General features: G+C 37.4%; 1 protein-coding gene across 12 annotated transcripts in view; it reads right to left on the reverse strand.

Annotated features, from left to right (window-relative positions):
* The window catches only part of TENM2 (teneurin transmembrane protein 2), a 1,067,106-nt gene that overhangs the window by 363,860 nt on the left and 681,486 nt on the right, over positions 1-21,760 (reverse strand). For 11 of the 12 annotated variants that reach the window (XM_060765001.2, XM_060765000.2, XM_060764995.2 and 8 more), the window contains one exon: positions 8,898-9,107. The exons of the other annotated variant lie outside the window; for it this stretch is intronic. In XM_060765001.2, the coding sequence (XP_060620984.2) occupies positions 8,898-9,107 (210 nt within the window). The remainder of the gene's footprint in view (positions 1-8,897; positions 9,108-21,760) is intronic. 12 annotated transcript variants of the gene reach the window in all.

Raw genomic sequence — 21,760 nt, forward strand, 5'->3', positions numbered from 1 at the left:
ACGCAAAACTATGGAAAAAAAGAAGAGATCCCAGAAATTAGTGACTGGATAGAAAAAAAAAATGTAGATATTAAAAATATGGATAGGTTAACACACCTAATATCAAAAAACAAAGGGGCCCCAATAAAACAAACTGACTGGACAAAAGTAACAAATTATTTGAAACAGAAAAATGGAAATATAATAATATAAATGGAAGAAAAAACAAGAGGGAAGAAAAGCCAAGACAAAAGAAAGAAGAGGAAAAACCACTTGGAAGATATTCAGGAAGTCAACTAAGGAGATACATACCACCCTGCTCCAGATTTTTTTCTCCCCCCCCCCCACCCTTTTAACCACTATTTGCTATGCTGTATTTTCATTTTTTTCTATATATTTTTAATTTTTTTCTTTCTTAATTTTTTTCACATTTTAAAAATTTTCTTCCTTCTTCTTCCTTTTCTCTCTCTTTCTTTCTTTATGACTTTTTTGTTTTGTTCGCTTTGATTTTTCTATATTGTTTTCTATTCTTTTTTAAAAACCTTCAATAAAGATTATTTAAAAAAAACAAAAAAAACAACAACAACAACAATGGAGGACCTTCTTACAGCAACACCAGAAGTGGCCACTCAAAGTGGCCAGCTGCTAGGTCAAAGGAAATTTAGTATAATACCATGTTTTTAACTTTGTGGTTTTTCTATACATTATAACTCTATTCTCAATTCGCTTCAGACACAATAAATAAACAAAATAACTACTGGGAGAACGAAGGTGAAACTAATAGGCCTTTCCAACCTGATCTAATAATAATTATTTTTTTAAAATCTCTAGAACATGCCTGATCTCCTGCCACATTACTTCAGGATGCAATTACTTTCCAAGCAATATGCACCAGTCTGAATAGCAGCTGGAGCTCTCTGTGGGTAAGGGCATGGGACTGCCAAGCCAAAATGTGCTGCCTGTGATTCTATTTATTTATTTATTTATTTTGAGAAATTGACCAGCTATTTGGGAAAGTGTCAGGGGGTCTTTAATATCTCACTATTGAGGCCATTTAAATACAGAAGAAAAGTCCGGCAGCTACTGAAGTCAAGCTGGGATGGATATGCATGTCTAGGTTTCTTATCTACAGCTTAAACCAATGTCCTTCATGCAAACAGATGAAAGTGTTACCCATGGAGCTGCTCAAACTCTTTTTATTTAGTCCCTTAAATATGTCAAAAGCATTGCTTTGTTACAGAACAGAAAAACCAATATTTCTGTTGTTGCTACTATATTTTCTTCTATGAAAGATGAAAAAACGCAGAAACCATTTGCTCTAGTAAGCATTGATACTCAGAAAACTCCATTAAGCATCTGTGGGATTCCAATTTTAATGCTTTTAATGCTTTCTCTAAGCCCAAAAAGCAATGTCTTGCCCTGTCTTACAAGAGAACCACTAAGAGAAAAGTAATAAAAAATAAAACAAACCAAAAGCAACAAGGGCTCCTTTAAGGAACTGTTGAACCTGAAAGAGTCAAATTGACTCACTTCTCATATAATTCAATACTGTAACTGCACCTACATGAAGATCAATTTTTATGATAAATTAATTAAGAATATACAACAGTATAGCCCATAGATTCAACCAAACCTACACTGTGTTAATATAGGGCCCTTCCAGACAGCCCCTATATCTCAGGATCTGATCTCAGGTTTTCTGTTTATGCCAAGTTATCTGTCAGTGCGGACTCATATAATCCAGTCACAGCAGAAAACCTGGGATCAGATCCTGGGATATAGGGCCTGTCTGGAAATTCCCCTAGTCATTGTTGTTGTCCAGTCAGGGAAAACGTCTCCTAAGATTTTCATCCAGATTGATGCAATTATTCAAAACAAAACAACATGAACAGTACAATATAGATTTTTTTCCCTCTTTCACCAGTATTTTTGGCTGTGAACATCAAGAACATGCTTTTAATTTGGGTGAAAGGATCATTTTAATTTGCTAGTGGAGAAAGACTGAAAATACTTAAGATTCATTTCATTTTGTTTTTTATGACACTGCCGATCCAGTTCCGAGCACAATTCAAAGTGCTGGTTTTGACCTACAAAACCCTATACGGCTCCGGCCCAGTGTATCTGTCCGAACGCATCTCCCTCTACGTCCTGCCTCTGAGTTTAAGATCTTCTGGGGAGGCCCTGCTCTTGGCCCCACCTCTATCACAAGTGAGGTTGGTGGGGATGAGGAGCAGGGCCTTCTCGGTGGTGGCCTCTCACCTGTGGAATTCACTCTCTGGGGAGATTAGGTCATCGACATCCCTCCTCTCCTTTAGAAGGAAACTAAAAACATGGATGTGGGACCAGATTTTTGAGTAATCTGGCAGACAGACAAAGGACAATGACGACTAGAATTTATAGGATCTGACAATGTGGAATGAATTTACAGTTTCTGAGCTGGCGAATGTTGAGCACTACACTGGTTTTATTGATAGTGATGTATAATTGATTGTTTTAATTGTTTATAACTGTTGTTTATATATGTTATTTTATTGTTGTGTTGGCATCGAATTGTGCCTTTTGTAAGCCGCCCTGAATCCCCCCTTGGGGGTTGAGAAGGGCGGGGTAGAAGTACGCGAAATAAATAAATAAATGTATTGCAATTATGGATTGCAATTATGGATCCATAACCTACTGTTTTGGTCCATAACTACTTCATATTATGATTATATAATCTTATTGCAAGATTACGTAAATGCCCCCAGGGCTGTAACAACTAGGAGCAGCAGCTCTGTCCCAATTCCTCACTGCAGTCTTGCTCATTGATGAGCAAGGACTAGAACTGTCGTGGCGAACCTATGACAAGCATGTCAGCACTGGCACGCATAGCCATTTTCAATGACACGCAGCCACATGCGGCTGCATACAGACAAGTATGGGGCGCCAAATCCCGAAGGGCACGCCCATGGCTGTGGGTTGCTTGCTTGCTCGCTCCTCCAAACGGTCGAAAGAGAGGGAGAGAGGAAAAAAAAGTGTGCTGTCTCTTTAAGGCAGGAGCGAATCACGGGAGAAAGGATCCTCCGGCCCCGCCCCTCGCCTGCCAATCACCTGGCTGCACCATTGACCTGGCCGCTTTTGGTGGAGGGAGGCGCGGGCTGTTTCTGCCGGGCGCGCACACACACAGGCGCACGGTTGGTGGTTGGGGTATTTTTTTCCTCCTCCCCAGCTAAACCCATCCAGAGCTGCTGCTTCTGTCTCAGGCTGGGCTGGCAGCTAGTCAAACTTTCCTGAGCCAGGAGGGCCAAGTTAGGGAGGGGGCGGGTTTCCTGCAGCCACTGGCCCCTTCCTGCATTCCCTCCTCTCTCTTCCTCACTTTTCCAGATTTTCCATTTCTTTCTTTCTTTCTTTCTTTCTTTCTTTCTCTTCTCCTCCTTCCTATTCACCCCACCCTTCCTTTCCTCCATCCTGTGATCCTGGCATTTTCACTGCAGTTTTTACATCTCTCCTCCCAGCCCAACATCCTTCTGACCGTATATTCCTGTTCTTATCTGCCTCTCTGCTCAGGGTGGGGTGCAAAATAGCTAAAACACATAATTACAAGCAATCAAATGCCTATATTAAAAGACATCAACCAAAGCTTTACACACATTGGGTTGCTGTAAGTTTTCCGAGCTGTCTGGCCATGTTCCAGGAGAATTCTCTCCTGACGTTTTGCTCACATCTTATGGCAGGCATTCTCAGAGGTTTGTTGGAAACTAGGCAAGTGGGGTTTATATTCCTGTGGAATAACGTCCAGAGTGGGAGAAATAACTCTTGTCTGTTGGAGGTAAGTGTTAATGTTGCAACTGGCCACTTTGATTAGCACTAAATGGCCTTGCAGCTTCAAAATCTGGCTCCTTCCTGCTCAGGGGAATCCTTTGTTGGGAGGTGTTAGCTGGGCCTGACTGATTCTTGTCTGGAATCCCTCTGTTTTCTGAATGTTACTCTTTCTTTACTGTCTTGATATTAGAGTTTTTTAAATATTGGTAGCCAGATTATGCTCATTTCCATGGTTTCCTCCTTTTTGTTGAAATTGTCCACATGCTTGTGAATTTCAGTGGCTTCTCACAATTTTTCCCTCTATGTACTTTTGTGAGACCTTATTCTCAGTGTTAAATAATATATTTTTTTACATTTATCTTTACATTGCTTTAGTTGCAATACATTTTTTCTTCCACCCCTAATCCTCCCCCCTCCCCCCATTGACAAGATGGTCCTTCTTCATTTATTCAAGCCTTCATTGCATTCTATCTAGTTCCCCCCCCCCCCCCATGTTCATCTTCTGGTTTAGCTTCTTGTATCCAGCTTTTAAAGGGTGTGTGTTAAATAATATCAAGACCAAAAAAAGAAACCAACTGAAGGATGAACAAATAAGTCACTAAGCAGTTAAATAATTAGTTTTTGGGTTATTAAATACAGTTATATATTACAATTATGCATTTTTGTTATTTAAACTAAATATCACAAAATTGTGGGGGGGGTTTTCTCAAAGTGGCACCTCACTTGAATTATGCTTGGTTTTTTGGCGAATTTTGACACACCAAGCTCAAAAGGTTGCCCATCACTGGACTAGAATATTGTTCCTCTTTCCAAATATAGTTGTCAGCTATTAAAAGTGTGTTGGAAGTGCAGTGATGCCATGATATGTTACTTAGTTAAGCATCTGTAAAACAAGCTGATGTAGAATGTTTCAGTACATTCTGCATACATATAGAAAATTAATAAAAACACTAAAAATCCTGAACAGAAAGCAATGCATTAAATTTATTGAACCCCCTTCTGGTTATACATTGATTCGGTCAGCTGAATGGGGAGAAGGAAACACTTCTTAACCTGTAGCCTAAACATGCACTTAAGAACTAAGTATTTGACTTTTTATAATGGAATAGTAGCAACTGCTTTCTGTGTATAGTAGTAAAAGTTTGAAATCAACTCTTTTGAAATGCAGTTAAATGAAGAAATCTCTAAAGACTGCTTAAAAAACAAATAAATGTGTCTTAGGGCCCTGCCACACAGCCATATGATCCAGAATATCAAGGCAGATAATCCACAATGTCTGCTTTGTAGTGGATTATTTGAATCCATATTGCTATATAATCCATTTCAATGTGGATTTTATACAGCTGTGTGGAAGGGGCCTTAGAGTAAACCAAGCCTGAGTTTTCACTTGTAGCAGAGATAACTCCATGATGACTGTTGTAATTTGGACATATAATGAGACAAAATGACACATTGAAAAGAGGACAATGGGAGACTATGCTACAGGAGGATTGATTTAATCCCATGGCCCTGTGTTTCTAAGACTTGAGCAGGTGAGTTGATGACTGATAGTCTTGGAGATCCCCCATTCATAAGATTGCCATATCAACATTAATTTGGCAATTAACGATAGCAAGAATAAATGGTGGTAATAGATTGGCATGTGATGTGATTGTCCTTTGGCCTGCTCTCTCTCTCTCTCCTTTCATTTCCTTTCTATCTGCATTGCCTTCACCATAGTACAATGTTTGAAAATTCTGTTGTGCATCATTTTGTCACAACATCTTTGTGAGGAACATTAGGAAGACTGATCCTATTTGATTTGGGGAAGGAATTTGGATTGTGGTTACCTATTCCTCTAAGGAAGGTGACAGAGCTATATGTAACTTGGTAACTGGCATTAAAACCAGATGATGGAAGAGGTCTACACAATCAAATATGTCATTGATATCGTCAATCAAAGAGGCTGTATTCAAAATGTGGAGATGTACCTAATGCCAAAATTCTACTCTTATGCTCTAACACTCTAAGTAAGATGTAGCTGGTAAACATTGTACCGAGTATCGGCCAAAAAACTAGTAATGTGGTTATTACCTCTACTGCCTTGGTTTTGCAACTAAGATATGTTTTTGCTTTCCTCCAAAATGCTGCTGAATATAATAGGAATCAATAAAAATTATATTAAAATGTGTTTGATTAAGGCCAGGATATATTAGCTAGATTAAAAATGCAAGATAAATTGGGGGGATAATAGAAAATTCTACATATTATTAATTCCCATGTATTTTAATTATTAAATTTATTGAACATAATTTTAATAACACATTCTGTTAACTTCTACCATACTTGGAAGAAAAGTATTTTATTATTTTATTTGATTCCTGATTTGAGCAATTACAATATCACTATTCAGTTACAAAAAGGCTGAATTTATTTGCTCTGTGGTTATGCTAGTTATGATTGATGCCATTTCTCTAAATGATAAACCAATCACCCCAATGATATAACGTCATTTTAAGAGTGCTATAATCTCATTTCTCTCAGACTTGAAGCTCTGATGAGTTCTAATAAAGATTTATTGTAGATTAAAGAGCTTCATAACATAAACAATAGATAGCTCATTTGATGGGAGATTTGATTAGGTTGCTTTTTTTAAAAAAAAGGACATCATTGTTCCACATATATGAAGAGTGGCTAGCAGGAAGGGCACAGGGCAGTATAATCAAATAACTAGCACCTTATCTTTAGAAAGACTCATCATAAACTAATTTAGGAATTAGTATGACATAATTAGGTTGACATAAACATAAGTATACATTTATTCAAAAGCCACCACTGATTTCTATAAGTGCTGTTTTTATTAAAGGAAACAAGATAAACACAATAGTTCCGGGTTACACAATTATTTTAAAACTGCACTTAACAACTTTATTTGTTACATTATGGCATAAATATGCATCAGTGAATGTGATAACTGCCACCTAACACCATTGAATTTCAAAATCCAGTAACAAATCCTAATCCATAAGTATTAAATAAATTTTATTTTGCTCCTATATGCACAACAATGATTAATCAGGACAGTAAGGGCAGTAATAAATAGAATACAAATGTGAATTTAGTTAAAAGTCCCCTAATCCACTGTACAGTAGCCAGGTTTTCAAAGGATAACAACAGGGAGCCTAAGACATATTAAAACAGAATTAAAAACCAGATAGTGTTTTTAAACTGTAAATTAGATTTCATGTGGGATTGTGAAAGCCAAGAGATCTAAAAAAAAAAAAAAAGCTCAGAAATTAAATTTTCAAATTTAATGAAGGATCAAAAAATAACAGAATAACATGATGAATCCAGAGGCCAAACAAAACCAAATAACCCCCCCCCCCCAATTATAATTTCCCATGCACACTGAATGCACTGGAAATAAAAACATCAGTTCGATGTTGACAATTTTTTAAAAGGTGAATTAAAGATTAGAAATTGTTAGGAAACTGGCTCAGAATAAATCTGCCACTACCGCACAATTGTGAGGTTGATTCACACTTGTGACAAAAATGCACAATATGTGTGTGTCTATATTTGATACTCCCCAATGAATAAAAAGATCAGCCATCAGTTTCTTTTTTCTTCAATACTTTTCTGAGGTAAAGTCAATTGTACACATGGTTTTTCTGTGCAGAAAATAAGTATGGTACTGTTCTTGTTAATAAATTTCTTCCAAGGAAGCCCCAAATTATAAAAAGTACTCAAAATTGTTTCAGAAACTGACATTTTTATAGAATGGGGAAGAAATTGTTTATTCTTGCATAAGGGCAGAAAAATAAGTGAAAATTTACATCCCTGAATTATCATATATTATCATTTGTTTTGGAGAACAATTTGGGATGGTCATGGCTTTTGTGCAAGCACAGATAATTTTGTTTTGAAAATCATTTATTTCTTTGACACTCTGTTGCTGTTTTATGCATTGTGGTTTATTTTAATTACCTGAAAACTTTATGAAAGGTGACATACCAATGTCCATAATGAATTGAATCAATTAATACACTTTTCCTTCCCATATTAAAAAAACAAAGCCAAACTGTGGAACTGTAAATTGTTGGGGAGGTGGAATATTAATATGATCACAGTTTTCCCCAGGAGAAAAGGACTACAGCTATTAGTACTCTTTAGATAAAGGTGAACATGACAGATTTATGCACAATTCAGAGAAGTTGATAGAAATATTTCTCCATCACTCATAAATTCAAAACTCAGATTCATCTATTGAAAGTGGCTGTTAAGAGATTTGGGACATTTCTTCACACAACATGTATAATATTTTCAATTTACTTTGCAAACAGAAACTTGGTAAGATGCAATGATTGTGTATACCTCTGAGTACAACTTGTCATGGCTTCCTCAAGGGATTTCCAGATAAACCTAATTTGCCAGTATCTGAAAAAAGTGCTGTCCAAGAAACTGAACGAGGAATGACCCAGCCTGCAAACCAGGCTGCAAATAGAAAACCACACCCATCCAAATATCTGTTAATTCATCTGTCACAGAGTTAGCACTCTTTCCTAAACATGATACAAGCTTACTTTAAACTTACACACAATAGAACATTCTCTCTCTCTCTCTCTATATATATAGATATATATGAGTGTGTGTGTGTGTTGTGTGTGAAAAGTCTGTTTCAGAGAATATCGCCTATGCATACACAGAAAAGTTAGGATTAGTTGTGGTATGGGAATAGTAATAACAGAACCAGCTTAACATTTTGCATTTTAATAGCCAAAGTATTATTCTATAAAAATGCAAAGCAGTGCAATACCTCTTGGATGTATTTCGACTACAAACACATGAGGATTTTCATCAAATAATGAAATGCAGTCATGGTTGCAATTTTGTACAGATAACTACTAATGGAAAAAAATACTCTAAAATAAAACTTTTGAATTAAACATCAAACGAATATTCGATTCATTATTATATTAGTAATCTAAATAAATTCAAAAAACCTCAGTCAATAACATTGACAAATGTATGCCCATTTTCTATCATGTTCTGTTCAAGCCATTGTTTTATGTCAATTGGAATTTGTCCATTTGAACTAAGAATTCTATATATAAAATGCCACATGTATAACATTTCCTTACCACTGCTGGAAGTCTGTTGTGGCCCTGAGCATGCTCTTAGCAGGTATGAATTTGGGGAGAACTCCTCATCGGGGTTGGTATCCATGATTTGATGGGAAGTATTGCTGTCTAGCAAGGGCATCTGGCAGCTAACTGGTGGTGGATTATGGGAACTGGGCAGCTGAGCGGATGGAAGAAGGCTAGACGAGGATGTAGGTGGAATGGGACGACCTGGGAAAGAGGACAGAGGGTTCAAAGTTCAGCAATGAATGTAATGAAACAAACACAAATAGCAACATTGAAATTGTTTGTCAGAACATATGATTACACCTGGGGCTGAATCAAAATACCCATTGTCAACTGGTACCGACTCTCCCCTTTGCATCATATTCAAGACAGTATGATTAGCAATGTCGACAAGGCATTTCAAGAGAGGAGGTGTGACTCTCCTGACAATGTCTTTGCAGCATCATCCTGTTATCAAGATATATCTTGATGGGGTCTGATGCTTGATGAATGAAAATAAGGAGTTAACTGTAACAGAATTATGTGTGTGTGTGTGTGTGTGTGTGTGTGTGTGTATATACTATTTTCCTTACAATAGCTATTTGCTAACAGAAGATGTACGTATTTACCCTATATACTCTTGCATAGGTCTAGAAATTTTAGTCAGAAACTCAACCCCTCAAACCTAGATTGATTTATACATGGATCAAAGGGAGAGCTCTACCTTAACTGTTATCAGAAAAGAAATCATCCCCTTCTCTGAGTAGAGTGGAGAACCTAAAAGAAGAAATGAACTTTCTCCACCAGGGTACTACTTCTGGCTGTCCTGACTGCCTTGGATGGAAAATATGGTGGTGGTAGCCAGGGACAGCTGATCCTTAAATAGCATTGGTGCTTTCCTCTCTTGACTTATCCATGGGTCATATCAAAATCAATAATTTGGCCAACCTCAACTTACACATGAAGTCGATTATATAAAGTAAATATTATATTTGAAATGACTGCTCAATCTATTCTATAATTATGAGTTGGTTAGCATCAGTATTATGTTCAAAGAGAATTACAGAACCAGACATATAACAAAACATAGGTCAAATTTGGAAGGTTTTTGTATGTGATCTGTTATCAGTACTGAAAAAGAACCGTTCTTTCCTCTATTGATTAGTGGTCTGATAAACCATGCTTTGTGGATGCTGTACAGAAAAAAAGCATATGAACCTCAGAGAATCTGACTGATCTATAAAACCTCATTAAATAAGTAAAACAAAGGAAACATCTAAAATAATCCGTTTGCTTCAACATAAGAGGACAGGAAATATGGGAAAAGCTTTCATTTTGAAATGTAGGGCTATTGTCTGGTCAAAAGGTGATAATCTGGGCTAAAATTGGATCTAGAAACTACTTGGCAGACCATGAACAAAGATAAGGACAGCAATATTCTCTGGGACAACATAATTCTGCATCAGTTGCAACGTCCCCTTCATGTTCACATCCAGTGTCCTGCAAAGCATTTGGCAGTAACTCAAACAGGATTTCACTGAAGCATGAATTATGTAAGAGGATACAGAATAGGGGTGTATATCTTTGAGTTCTTCATTTTTGCAGGCAAGTACAAACAACTTCTGCAATGTTCTCCCAGCTGGATGGATACATTACGATTTCTGTGCAGTTCCCAATCACAGCTTGTGCTTCAGGAAGTATTATCGTTAGAAAAAATCACTTTTCCCACATGAAAAATACATTTTTCTGCACAGAATTGAATATATTTACTTTCTTCCCAAAACTGCTTGCAATGCAAAAGAACAATACAACTAAAAACAAGCAAAATAAATAAATAAATAAATATTAAGATGGAATTATGTTATTAACAATATTTTTATAAATAATTCCTGAGTAAAAGAATGAAATTAAATTTTAAAAGGAGAAAAAGTAAAGTGAGAGTCTCAGGGAGAGGGATAATCCTCCTGTACTATTTGGAGGTAAAATGTAAAAAGGGCTTCTCATCAGGATCAGAGATTTGACCACACGTCACTTCGTTGGGTTTTTCTGATACTCAAGAAGTATTTTAATTCTCCTGTTCTAATCTTAACCTTAAAATAGTCTTCCCACCCCTAGTAACAATGAATATGTAGTAGGTTAACCACCAGAAGTAGTATGTTTCTATATATCATGTTACAGAGGAATAGGAGCAGAAGAGAAGCTCTTTTACTCATATCCTGTTTGTTAGCACACCCACAGCATCTGGTTAGGCTATAAACAAAACACGCATGGCTTGAAACGATTCTGCCCACCCCACCCCCCAAATCCTAAACACAACCCTTACTTGTGACCTTTATATAAGGAACACCATTCTATTACTCTATTATACATTATGGAACATGAGCACCCACAGATTTTAGGATTTATAGTTCTTATGTTTTAATTACTACTTATGTTATGTTTTTGCAATTAGTGTGCCTAATGACTGAATATTCTATATTAATTCTAAAGATTGTCCTACATACCATGTGTTTGCGTGTAGAACATTATTTGGAATGTAGACATCCTTGATGCTTAAATTTTGTCTTCAGAATAATTTTATTGATTCCAAAAGAGGAAATATTTCTCTTAGGGAGTTATACCTCCCTAATTTTGTCCTTAAATTCACTTTTTCCCATTGGAAAAATGTTCTGGGGGGATGGAAAACGCATTTCCCCAAAAGCTCTTTGTTTTCCCTTAGGCACTCCCCTTGGGAAGGGAATGGTGATAACAAGCTAGAGCAACATCCCTGGATACTTTTTTCCCTACAGTTTCTCCTGACAGATGAAACCCAACAGAACTTTGGTTATACTATTTTGCCCATCTGTCGGGGGTGCTTTGAATGCTTGTTTTCATGCTTCTTGACAGGGGGTTGGACTGGATGGCCCACAAGATCTCTTCCACCTTTCTGATTCTATGATTCTAATGAGCCATGCATGGAATGAACAACCTAGATGAAGGGCCACAATGACTCTCAACAGGATTCTCTGCTGCCTGTTGCTCTTCCTTTTCACATTATGAAAATTTTCTTATTTACTGACAAGAGGAAATCTAGCAGGAGAGAAGAATGTTTTCTGCAGTTTTCTCTAGGTAAATTCTTTTCTCCTTAGTAACAGGGAGAGAAATTGAGGGGAAAAACAAGAAAATGTAGACAGGATGGGATTAGCCTTGTTTGACTCATGCCTAGTTGGACCAGAAAGCACACCTGATTTGTTTTAGGACAAACTTAGCTAGGTGAGAGGATGCTGCACTTTAAAATCTCTGGCATTTCTGATACTTGTCTCATCATTAAGAACAATTAGAAATAGAGATATGTATACAAAAAATGGCAAGAGAAAAAACTTTCTAAAACCATGGAATATTGGCTGTTAAACTAGTACCCAAAGCTCATATTGTCCAAGCAACCATCAGGTCTAACTTCTTTCAATTTCTTTTCATTCTACACCAGCTCAAAGGAGAATGAAATGAAAGTAGCCAGTAGTCAAGAGCAAACTCATACTTGCAAACTCCAATCCATCTAGCCATTGTGCTATTAAATGTGTTCATTTTTTGTCATGTCAATGGCCATTAAAAATAAATACCCACAAATGGTATTGCTTTGGACTTTCACATATTCCATCATGGAAAATCAGTAGTCCTGCTTGTTGAGAAAAATGAGAAAATGAGAGAGGAGGGAACCCTTGTAATACACAACTCACCATGCATGCTCTTATTGCTCAGGCATCCAGGAAAGAAAACAACTTCCTGACTCCTGAAGAGCAAATAGAGCAGGATAATATGCAAGTTAGCTTCTTCAGGCCTACATGAGAGTCAATTCCCATGACCACTTCTGATGTGCTAAAGTCACTATGAGGCGATGTTTACATTTTCACATCATAGCTTTCCATTGATAGCTCTCTCAAGTCATAAAAAGAAAGATTATTGCATCTTGCAAGCTAATTGTGAATTTTGGAAGGTAGTTAACCTACAATTTTTATGGCTTTCTTTATCTCTGTGACCTAGAATATTCCATATGGCTAAAAACATTTACTGAAAAAGCTGGTTGAAATTACCCTGTTAAATTAGTGAACACGCAGCTGTAGCATTATACAGAAATTACAAGAGGCAAAATTTCCAGGAGCAAGAAGTTACAACTTCCCAATGTGCGCCAACATCCTGTTTGAGTATAGACATAACACACATCCTCTTCTTAAGCACCATGAAGACTGCTCTCTACCTAGTCCTTTTCTCTCCATCTCTCTCTATATTTCCAGGCTTTTTTCTTTTGTGTCATGCCTCCTTACTGGAGTTTCCCTGCCTGCATAGGGAGAACACCTCTATCATCCATACACTTAGGAGTTGACCCCCATGTCTCATCTTGGCTCAATTTGAGCTTTTAATGACAGCCATAAATGACAACTATCCCTTTGCTCACAGAAACTAAACTTAAAAATGATTAGTTCCCCAAATATCTGATAATTCCATGATGCTTCAATAGTTCACATAGGCAGGATTCACTACCAGAAGTATCATACAATGCAGAATTCAGATTTTAAAGTCTCTTGTGAACAGAGGTAAGAAATGAAATGCTTTTGCTGTAAGTGAGCTTATACATTTTGCTTATTATACCAAGACACAATATAATTTATCAGATGGGGCTCTTACTTGATGTCCCCAAAAGTTAGAAAGTACGTTTGAGACACATGACCTATTCTGTGATGGCATTATAGTTATGGAACACAGTTCATAAAATATATCACTTGGCAATTGACACTATTATCATTTCATACAAAACTACCTTTATATTAAATGATAATAATGTCATAATTCCCTAACCAGCATAGCCAGGGGTTGGAGAAATCTGGGAACAGTAGTCCAAAAATAAGTTTTCTAAACTCTAACTTAGATACAAAGTAAACAGTGATTTTTGTCACTATGTTTTAGCAAATTATTTGAGACAGTTTATTAGCAGGTTTATTTGTCATTGTTCGTTGCTTGTTATATTGTTCCTTTTTTATGACTTTTGTTGAGTATAACACGCAAGAACAATAGATTTAGATAAGCTATTACAATCCAACTTCTTCCTCCACACATTGACTATATCCCTATTTGTGCTAGGAATAAATAATACATCAAAATAAATTATCTGATTTAAAATACAATATATATATATATATATAAAAACATGGCAATTATTGAATGTCACTAGAAGTCACACGAAACAGAAAGATCTGATAACGCTTCAGTAAATGATCATTTTTTTTAAATTCTGACAATTTTTCAAGCGTAGAAAGGGAATGGCTACTGTGAATGGCTACTATTACGTTCTTCTTAGATCCAACACAAGTAGCCTCAGGGGCCACACTGGGAGAAATGAGCAATATTCATTAGAAAAAATGAAATATCCTCTGCCAATACTACCAGATATGACAACCAAGTCTGCAGGCACTTCCTTGCTCCTGAAATCAGCAGAAAGGTCCAATTTCAAGAATATTTGAGTCTTTCTTGCTAGGCAAGCAATTGGCCATCTGTTGCTTCAGTTATATGACAAAGAATCAGCAAGAAACCTATTGTGGATTATAATAGCTTCAAGAATATGAAGACTTACTTAAAAGGCCACATACATTGTACTGATCTTAGCTCCCTTTTTTCCTTGGCACCAAATAGCCATCTAATGGATTCTGAGGGGTTTTAAAATGCTCATTGAAGAACTCCACTGTACTCAAAAGTGGCACTATAGGGTAATTATGCACACTCTGACAGTTAAATAACCGTATGGTTAATCTAACGACATTTGTGTGTATATTCTTTTTTTTCTTCAAATCATTAGCACAGTAGAGGAATCCTCATCCAAAACATTCACAAGGAACTTTTGCATTGCAGAGTAGCCCAGTAAGTAGAAGAACCCAAAAGAGTGTGCGTACAGCCCTTCCTAAGAAAACGTAAAAGGAAGTCAGCAATATACAGAAAGCCACATTTAAATATCATATTAGCTCTCATTCTAATGAATGTCAAAATCTCCTTCCATACGATTCCATAAAGGGGACAGTGAACACACTCTGGCTTCTATTCAAAGACGGCCTAATTGAAGCATCTATGTTGTCAGCAATATTAATGCCATTTTAAAAGGGGGGATTTTGTTAAATATGTCAGAAAGGGAAAAGAGGAGTGGTAATGCAGAACAGAATAATGCAAATTATGCAGGTGGTGGAAGTATTTTAAAGTAACCCACAATGTCTTAGAGCACATCAATAGACCTTTTGTCAGAAAGTGGTTCTGTGGCAGCTCAACCTGCACTGTGAGACAAGTTGCTCTGACAAAGGAGATGCCAAAGACAGTCTTTAGAGCCAGAGGGGAATTTGACTAGCTGAAGGCTTCAGTTCACCTGCTAATCATTTGGCAGGTAGCATGAACAGAGCTCAGAGATCAAACTGGTTGTCCCTCTGCCTGTCTACAGTGTAGGTGGCACAGGAAAAAGGGCACCTCAATCCTGCTGATTGCTGTGCAATTAAGATGCTGTCTTTAAACGAAGCACAGTTCAAACATATAGGAAAGCACAGGCATGTCTACATTCCAGTATCTTAAAGACGGAATTATGACAGTGATCAGGATGGATTAATAGAGAAGTCTATCAGTGGCTATTCAAGGGGGGGCTTGGTATTAGCTGGAGCTTTGTTCTGGAACACACACAGACACACATAATGCCAAAATCCACAGAGTCCTGTTATATCCAGTGAAGTAATAAAATAGTGTCCCTTATATAAAATGGCAAAATCAAGGTTTGGAATTAAAAAAAAACATAAACAGTTCAAGATTTGAATAGTAGAATCCATGGATACAGAATGTCAGCTTCATTTTGACTTTGGTACTAAAAGTACCATTCCTCTGAATACCAGTTACCAAGGAACAGAAGTATTTTTTCCTTTTGTGGGAGTACTTTATATTGATTCTCACAGGAAGACTTGGCCCAAGGCATTTTATTCCTGCAAGTAGTGTTCAATGGTGCTCCCTATCACTAATTCAAGTTAAAATTAAACAGTACCCAAATTCAGTACAGTCACTGTTGCACATGAAGTGGAACATTCCATAAGGACCTGTCTTAGGTAACTAAAAAGCAAATAACTACCACTTTATTTCCCTTTCATGATGTCCACTATCTGCTTCTTGAAGCATTTGTTTCATTGTGTAGAATGGTAGGTAGGGTTAGTTTTGTTAATAGTTTTTTGCTTAATCCAAACAAATTCACTGAAATTGATGACAGCCAATTTCAACAGTCCAGGGTCATAAATGCCAATTAAAAGACTCCTTAGAAAGCATCAAAATATGCAAAATTTCAGTCCCGAATCAGCAGCATGGAGTTCAATCAAACAAAGATACAAGGGACAATAGTCCGATTATCCGAAGTTGAAGTCAGGAGTCCTTGAGTAACAAACTGAGAAGCAGCAGAGTCAGGTCCCATGACAAAACAAGAATTAGACTAGAACCAGGTAGTAATATTGTCTGTTGTAAAAAGTCACAATGTTGAGGTCTTTAAATTTTGAGATCTCAGCTGGTGCTTGATTAATGATAATTTCTCAGCAATATTCTGCTCACTCTTTTATATGCTCTAGGAGAGTGGGTATGTTTAGCCCGTCTGTAGCTTGCTCAGAAGAGCTTGCTCAGAATGCTGGGAAGAGTAATCTATTGACTGGGTTTTAATCTCATTTTAATCGTCGTTGTTGTGTGTGTTTTATTGATTTGTTTTCATCTTTACTTAAGATAAATTGTTCTTTTTAATTATCTAGATTTCATTTATAATGTATTTATTAGGCCTGGGTAACTACGGAAAAATTTGTTTCTAAAATCGATTCGTTTTTTTGGGTTTTTTGCGTTTCGTTATTTAAAATAATTACAAAATTTTCCTTTTAAAAAGTTTGATATTTACAAAATTTCGTTAATATTAACGAATCAATTCGTTAAAATGGCGGACGCGGTTGCGCGACGTGAAAATAATAGGGGTGAGATCTCTATTCTGGTTTGACAACGCTTCCCAATAATAATAATAATAATTATTATTATTATTATTATAACAAACCACTTTCTGCCTTCCTGCATGTAAGGCACAGTCAAAGCACTACTGAAAGATGGCCATCCATTCTTAATAATAATAATAATAATAATAATAATAATAATAATAAATATAATAAATATAATAGTTTTAACCTGGAGAAGGAAAGAGGGGGGAAAGAGAGGAGGGGTGAGATCTCTATTCTGGTTTGACAACGCTTCCCAATAATAATAATAATAATAATAATAATAATAATAATAATTATAACAAACCACTTTCTGCCTTCCTGCATGTAAGGCACAGTCAAAGCACTACTGAAAGATGGCCATCCATTCTTAATAATAATAATAATAATAATAATAATAATAATAATAATAATAAATATAATAAATATAATAAATATAATAGTTTTAACCTGGAGAAGGAAAGAGGTTAGGCAGGCAACAGGCAGGTCTCTGAGTGCTGCACTGCTGTGTCTCTTTGCCCAATGCACACGCAGGCCAGAGTGAGGAACGAGGTGAGGTGATGACAGGAGGAGAGGAGAATTTGATCCACTTAAGCAGAGGCCAGGGACCCGGAAGTGGGGTAAATGCTGACGGAAATAATAACGAAACAATTACAAAACAATTACGAAATAGCTTTAAAAATTCGTTTCGTTTTTTAGTTGCTCCTGAATGGTTTGTTATCGCTTCGTTATCAAGAAAAATAACGAATTATTAACGAATTACAAAATTAACGAATGAAACCGCCCAGCCCTAGTATTTATATTTTCACTGTATGGCATCAAATGGCTGCCATTTATGCTGTTAACTGCCCCAAGTTCCCATGGGGACATGGGACGGTGTATAAATAAAGTTGACTTGCCTTTCCTTCTGCTGAAGCCTCGTGTTCTGCCAGGCTGGGCAGACTACTGGCAGCTGCTGGCCTCCACCTTGCCTTCACTATCGAAGCAGGCCATGACACACAAGGAAGCATCCTGTTTCATGTACGGAGGGCTATCGTGTTGCCTTGTGCCTTGCCCCCAAACTTCCCACAACCAGTAATGAAAAGGTCCAGGGGGAGCTCCTGCTGTTCTTTAGTACCAAAGAATGGATAGGGAGGAAATTCAGTCCATGGAATCTGGCTGTTCTCAAATCCTGCACTCCACTTGTGCCTGCTCCACCCTCCAATATACACAAGTAAAGTAAGACAAACTGTTTCTCCAAGATTTGAATCCCCTCTTCTTTCAAGCAAATACACTAGAGTTTACAGCCGCCAGGCAGTGGAAAACCATGGAATTGCTAGGATGTCAGCCATGGCGTAGGTTGCAGTGTTATTGGACTATTACAATTGCAAAATAGTAAAATACACTGGAAGTGTATTTTAATAGACTTCATATATTAATGGAATGGAGCAGTTTTGCAAATCCTTCAACTGAACTCCAAATGACTATACTAAAGAAATTCTGCTATCTAATGTGCTAACTAGGTGTAATGTAAGACATCTGCAAAAAGGACCTATACACTTATTAGACTTTGTCTTTTAGGTTCTAAATAAAGTCAATTCTCAATTTGGATCAAGGCTTGAAATCTTACCACAAATCCGGTACTTGACTCACTAGTTGAATTGCAATAGTCATTTGAGACATAGTATTTGAGCCATGAAAAACCACTGTGATTGAATGAAAAAACGATTGTTCCAGTCCTACAGTCTTAATCCAAATATGGGAAGAGGAGAATAAAAAATGACAAAGTACCATGCTTGAGGCCTCTCATATCAGGTCTTGCTCAGCCTTAATACAGTTATTCCCCCAAAGGAGGTCCTCATATTTTATTTTATTTTCAAAAGAATGGGAAGCACAGCTACATATCTTGAGACAATGGCTTTTTTTTAAAAGAGATAGATTAAGTCACAGATATCTAAAACTAAATATGCAGCAGTAAATATGAGCTTTCTCACTTGGTCTCTCACTTATTTCTTTTAACTGTAACAAATTATTGTTTTCCAGCTATGAAGCTATCATTAAGCATATGCCAAGTAATCAGCTTGCAACTGTAATGGCTTCAAGAAGGGAAAGAATGTTCTAATCTTATTCAGTGATGTTTTTCCCCAGACAGCAACAGATTTTGTAAAATGAAGGTTATATCTTCCTCATTACAGAATCTAATCTCCCAAAAAGATATTCAGCAGTTGCAAAACTTCACATCTTTCAGTTGCAAATTATTTTTATTATTTATCCTTCTTTAACTAAAATAAGAAAGATTATTCAACAAGACAAGAATACAATGGCTTTGACTACAGAGTTCGTGAAATTCACATTTTGAGAAATTTTGAACGGTGTTCAAGTTACTGAAAAAACAGAGAATAGTGATTTTTACTATTCATCTCTGACTCCCAAATGTCAATTCCATGTTAACAGTCTAATAAACATATTTGGTGTTTTTTTTAAATCACTACTTAATGTTCATATGATAAATTTCAAGAATCCATTGTTATAATGGCAAATATTGATATTTTTTTTTAAAAATCCACAATAAAACACAAGTGGCTTGGCCTGTTCTTCTGCCACACCTCTTTAAAGGCAACAGATAACCTATAACCAGGAAATGTATGATCCTGAAGACATTCCTGTATATCAACTTCCATCATCCTTCACCATTAGTTCAAGAGAGTTGATAGGGCTCAAAGAGATGTTCACCATCTTGGAGGTGGGGGTCACATGTAGTGAAAGCTAGGGAATCTCAGAATGTCCTTTCTGGTACATTTTTGGTAAGTAATGTTTCCACAAGGGTGTGTCCATACTTGCCAACATTTTCAACGTAACATTATTTGATCGTATCAAATTTGAGTAGTTTGCTTTTCTTGTCCTACATCGAGTATTCTTCAATCAGCACTTGCCTTGCATATACACAAGGTCTTAGTTTTATTTCTGAAAAGCAAACTCATATTCATGCAGCAAGAAACACATGACATGGACTATCATTCGTCATAACTGTGACAGTAATGAAAATTCATATATGTTGTGCATATATGAGTTTTACAGGTAAAACAAGTACAAAGGCAGAAAAGATATCATGTACCCAGCATCTCTCAAATTTCAAGAACAACTCTCCTCAGCTTTCCTTGCCTCATTAACTCAAAGAAAAATAAGTGATGGGTAGGAATCTCATTGGATGAAGGCTGCAGAAAAGATTCCTCTTGATATTGTGGAGGACAAAACAAGGCTTTAGTGATGGAAAACTATCAGTTTTGCTTCTTCCTTCATAGAATCATAGAATCATAGAATCAAAGAGTTGGAAGAGACCTCATGGGCCATCCAGTCCAACCCCCTGCCAAGAAGCAGGAATATTGCATTCAAATCACCCCTGACAAATGGCCATCCAGCCTCTGCTTAAAAGCTTCCAAAGAAGGAGCCTCTACCACACTCCGGGGTAGAGAGTTCCACTGCTGAACGGCTCTCACAGTCAGGAAGTTCTTCCTAATGTTCAGATGGAATCTCTTCTCTTGTAGTTTGAAGCCATTGTTCCGCGTCCTAGTCTCCAAGGAAGCAGAAAACAAGCTTGCTCCCTCCTCCCTGTGGCTTCCTCTCACATATTTATACATGGCTATCATATCTCCTCTCAGCCTTCTCTTCTTCAGGCTAAACATGCCCAGTTCCCTAAGCCGCTCCTCATAGGGCTTGTTCTCCAGACCCTTGATCATTTTAGTCGCCCTCCTCTGGACACATTCCAGCTTGTCAATATCTCTCTTGAATTGTGGTGCCCAGAATTGGACACAATATTCCAGGTGTGGTCTAACCAAAGCAGAATAGAGGGGTAGCATTACTTCCTTAGATCTAGACACTATGCTCCTATTGATGCAGGCCAAAATCCCATTGGCTTTTTTTGCCGCCACATCACATTGTTGGCTCATGTTTAACTTGTTGTCCACGAGGACTCCAAGATCTTTTTCACACGTACTGCTCTCGAGCCAGGCGTCACCCATTCTGTATCTTTGCATTTCATTTTTTCTGCCAAAGTGGAGTATCTTGCATTTGTCACTGTTGAACTTCATTTTGTTAGTTTTGGCCCATCTCTCTAATCTGTCAAGATCGTTTTGAATTCTGCTCCTGTCCTCTGGACTATTGGCTATCCCTCCCAATTTGGTGTCGTCTGCAAACTTGATGATCATGCCTTCTAGCCCTTCATCTAAGTCATTAATAAAGATGTTGAACAGGACCGGGCCCAGGACGGAACCCTGCGGCACTCCACTTCTCACTTCTTTCCAAGATGAAGAGGAAGCATTAGTGAGCACTCTCTGTGTTCGTCCACTTAACCAATTACAGATCCACCTCACCGTAGTTTTGCCTAGCCCACATTGGACTAGTTTCCTTGCCAGAAGGTCATGGGGGACCTTGTCGAAGGCCTTACTGAAATCCAGGTACGCTACATCCACGGCATTCCCTGCATCTACCCAGCTTGTAGCTCTATCGAAGAAAGAGATCAGATTAGTCTGGCATGACTTGTTTTTGATAAATCCATGTTGACTATTAGCGATGACTGCATTTGTTTCTAAGTGTTTGCAGACCGCTTCCTTAACAATCTTTTCCAGAATCTTGCCCGGTATTGACGTGAGGCTGACCGGACGGTAGTTGTTTGGGTCGTCCTTTTTTCCCTTCTTGAAGATTGGGACCACATTGGCCCTCCTCCAATCTGCTGGAACTTCTCCCGTTCTCCAAGAACTCTCAAAGATGGTTGCCAATGGTTCCGAAATGACTTCCGCTAGTTCCTTCAGTACTCTTGGGTGTAGTTGATCTGGCCCTGGGGACTTGAACTCATTAAGAGCGGCCAGGTATTCCTGGACGACTTCTTTCCCA

The sequence above is a fragment of the Anolis sagrei genome, chromosome 2 (assembly GCF_037176765.1).
Source record: "Anolis sagrei isolate rAnoSag1 chromosome 2, rAnoSag1.mat, whole genome shotgun sequence".
NCBI classification, from domain to species: Eukaryota; Metazoa; Chordata; class Lepidosauria; order Squamata; family Dactyloidae; genus Anolis; species Anolis sagrei.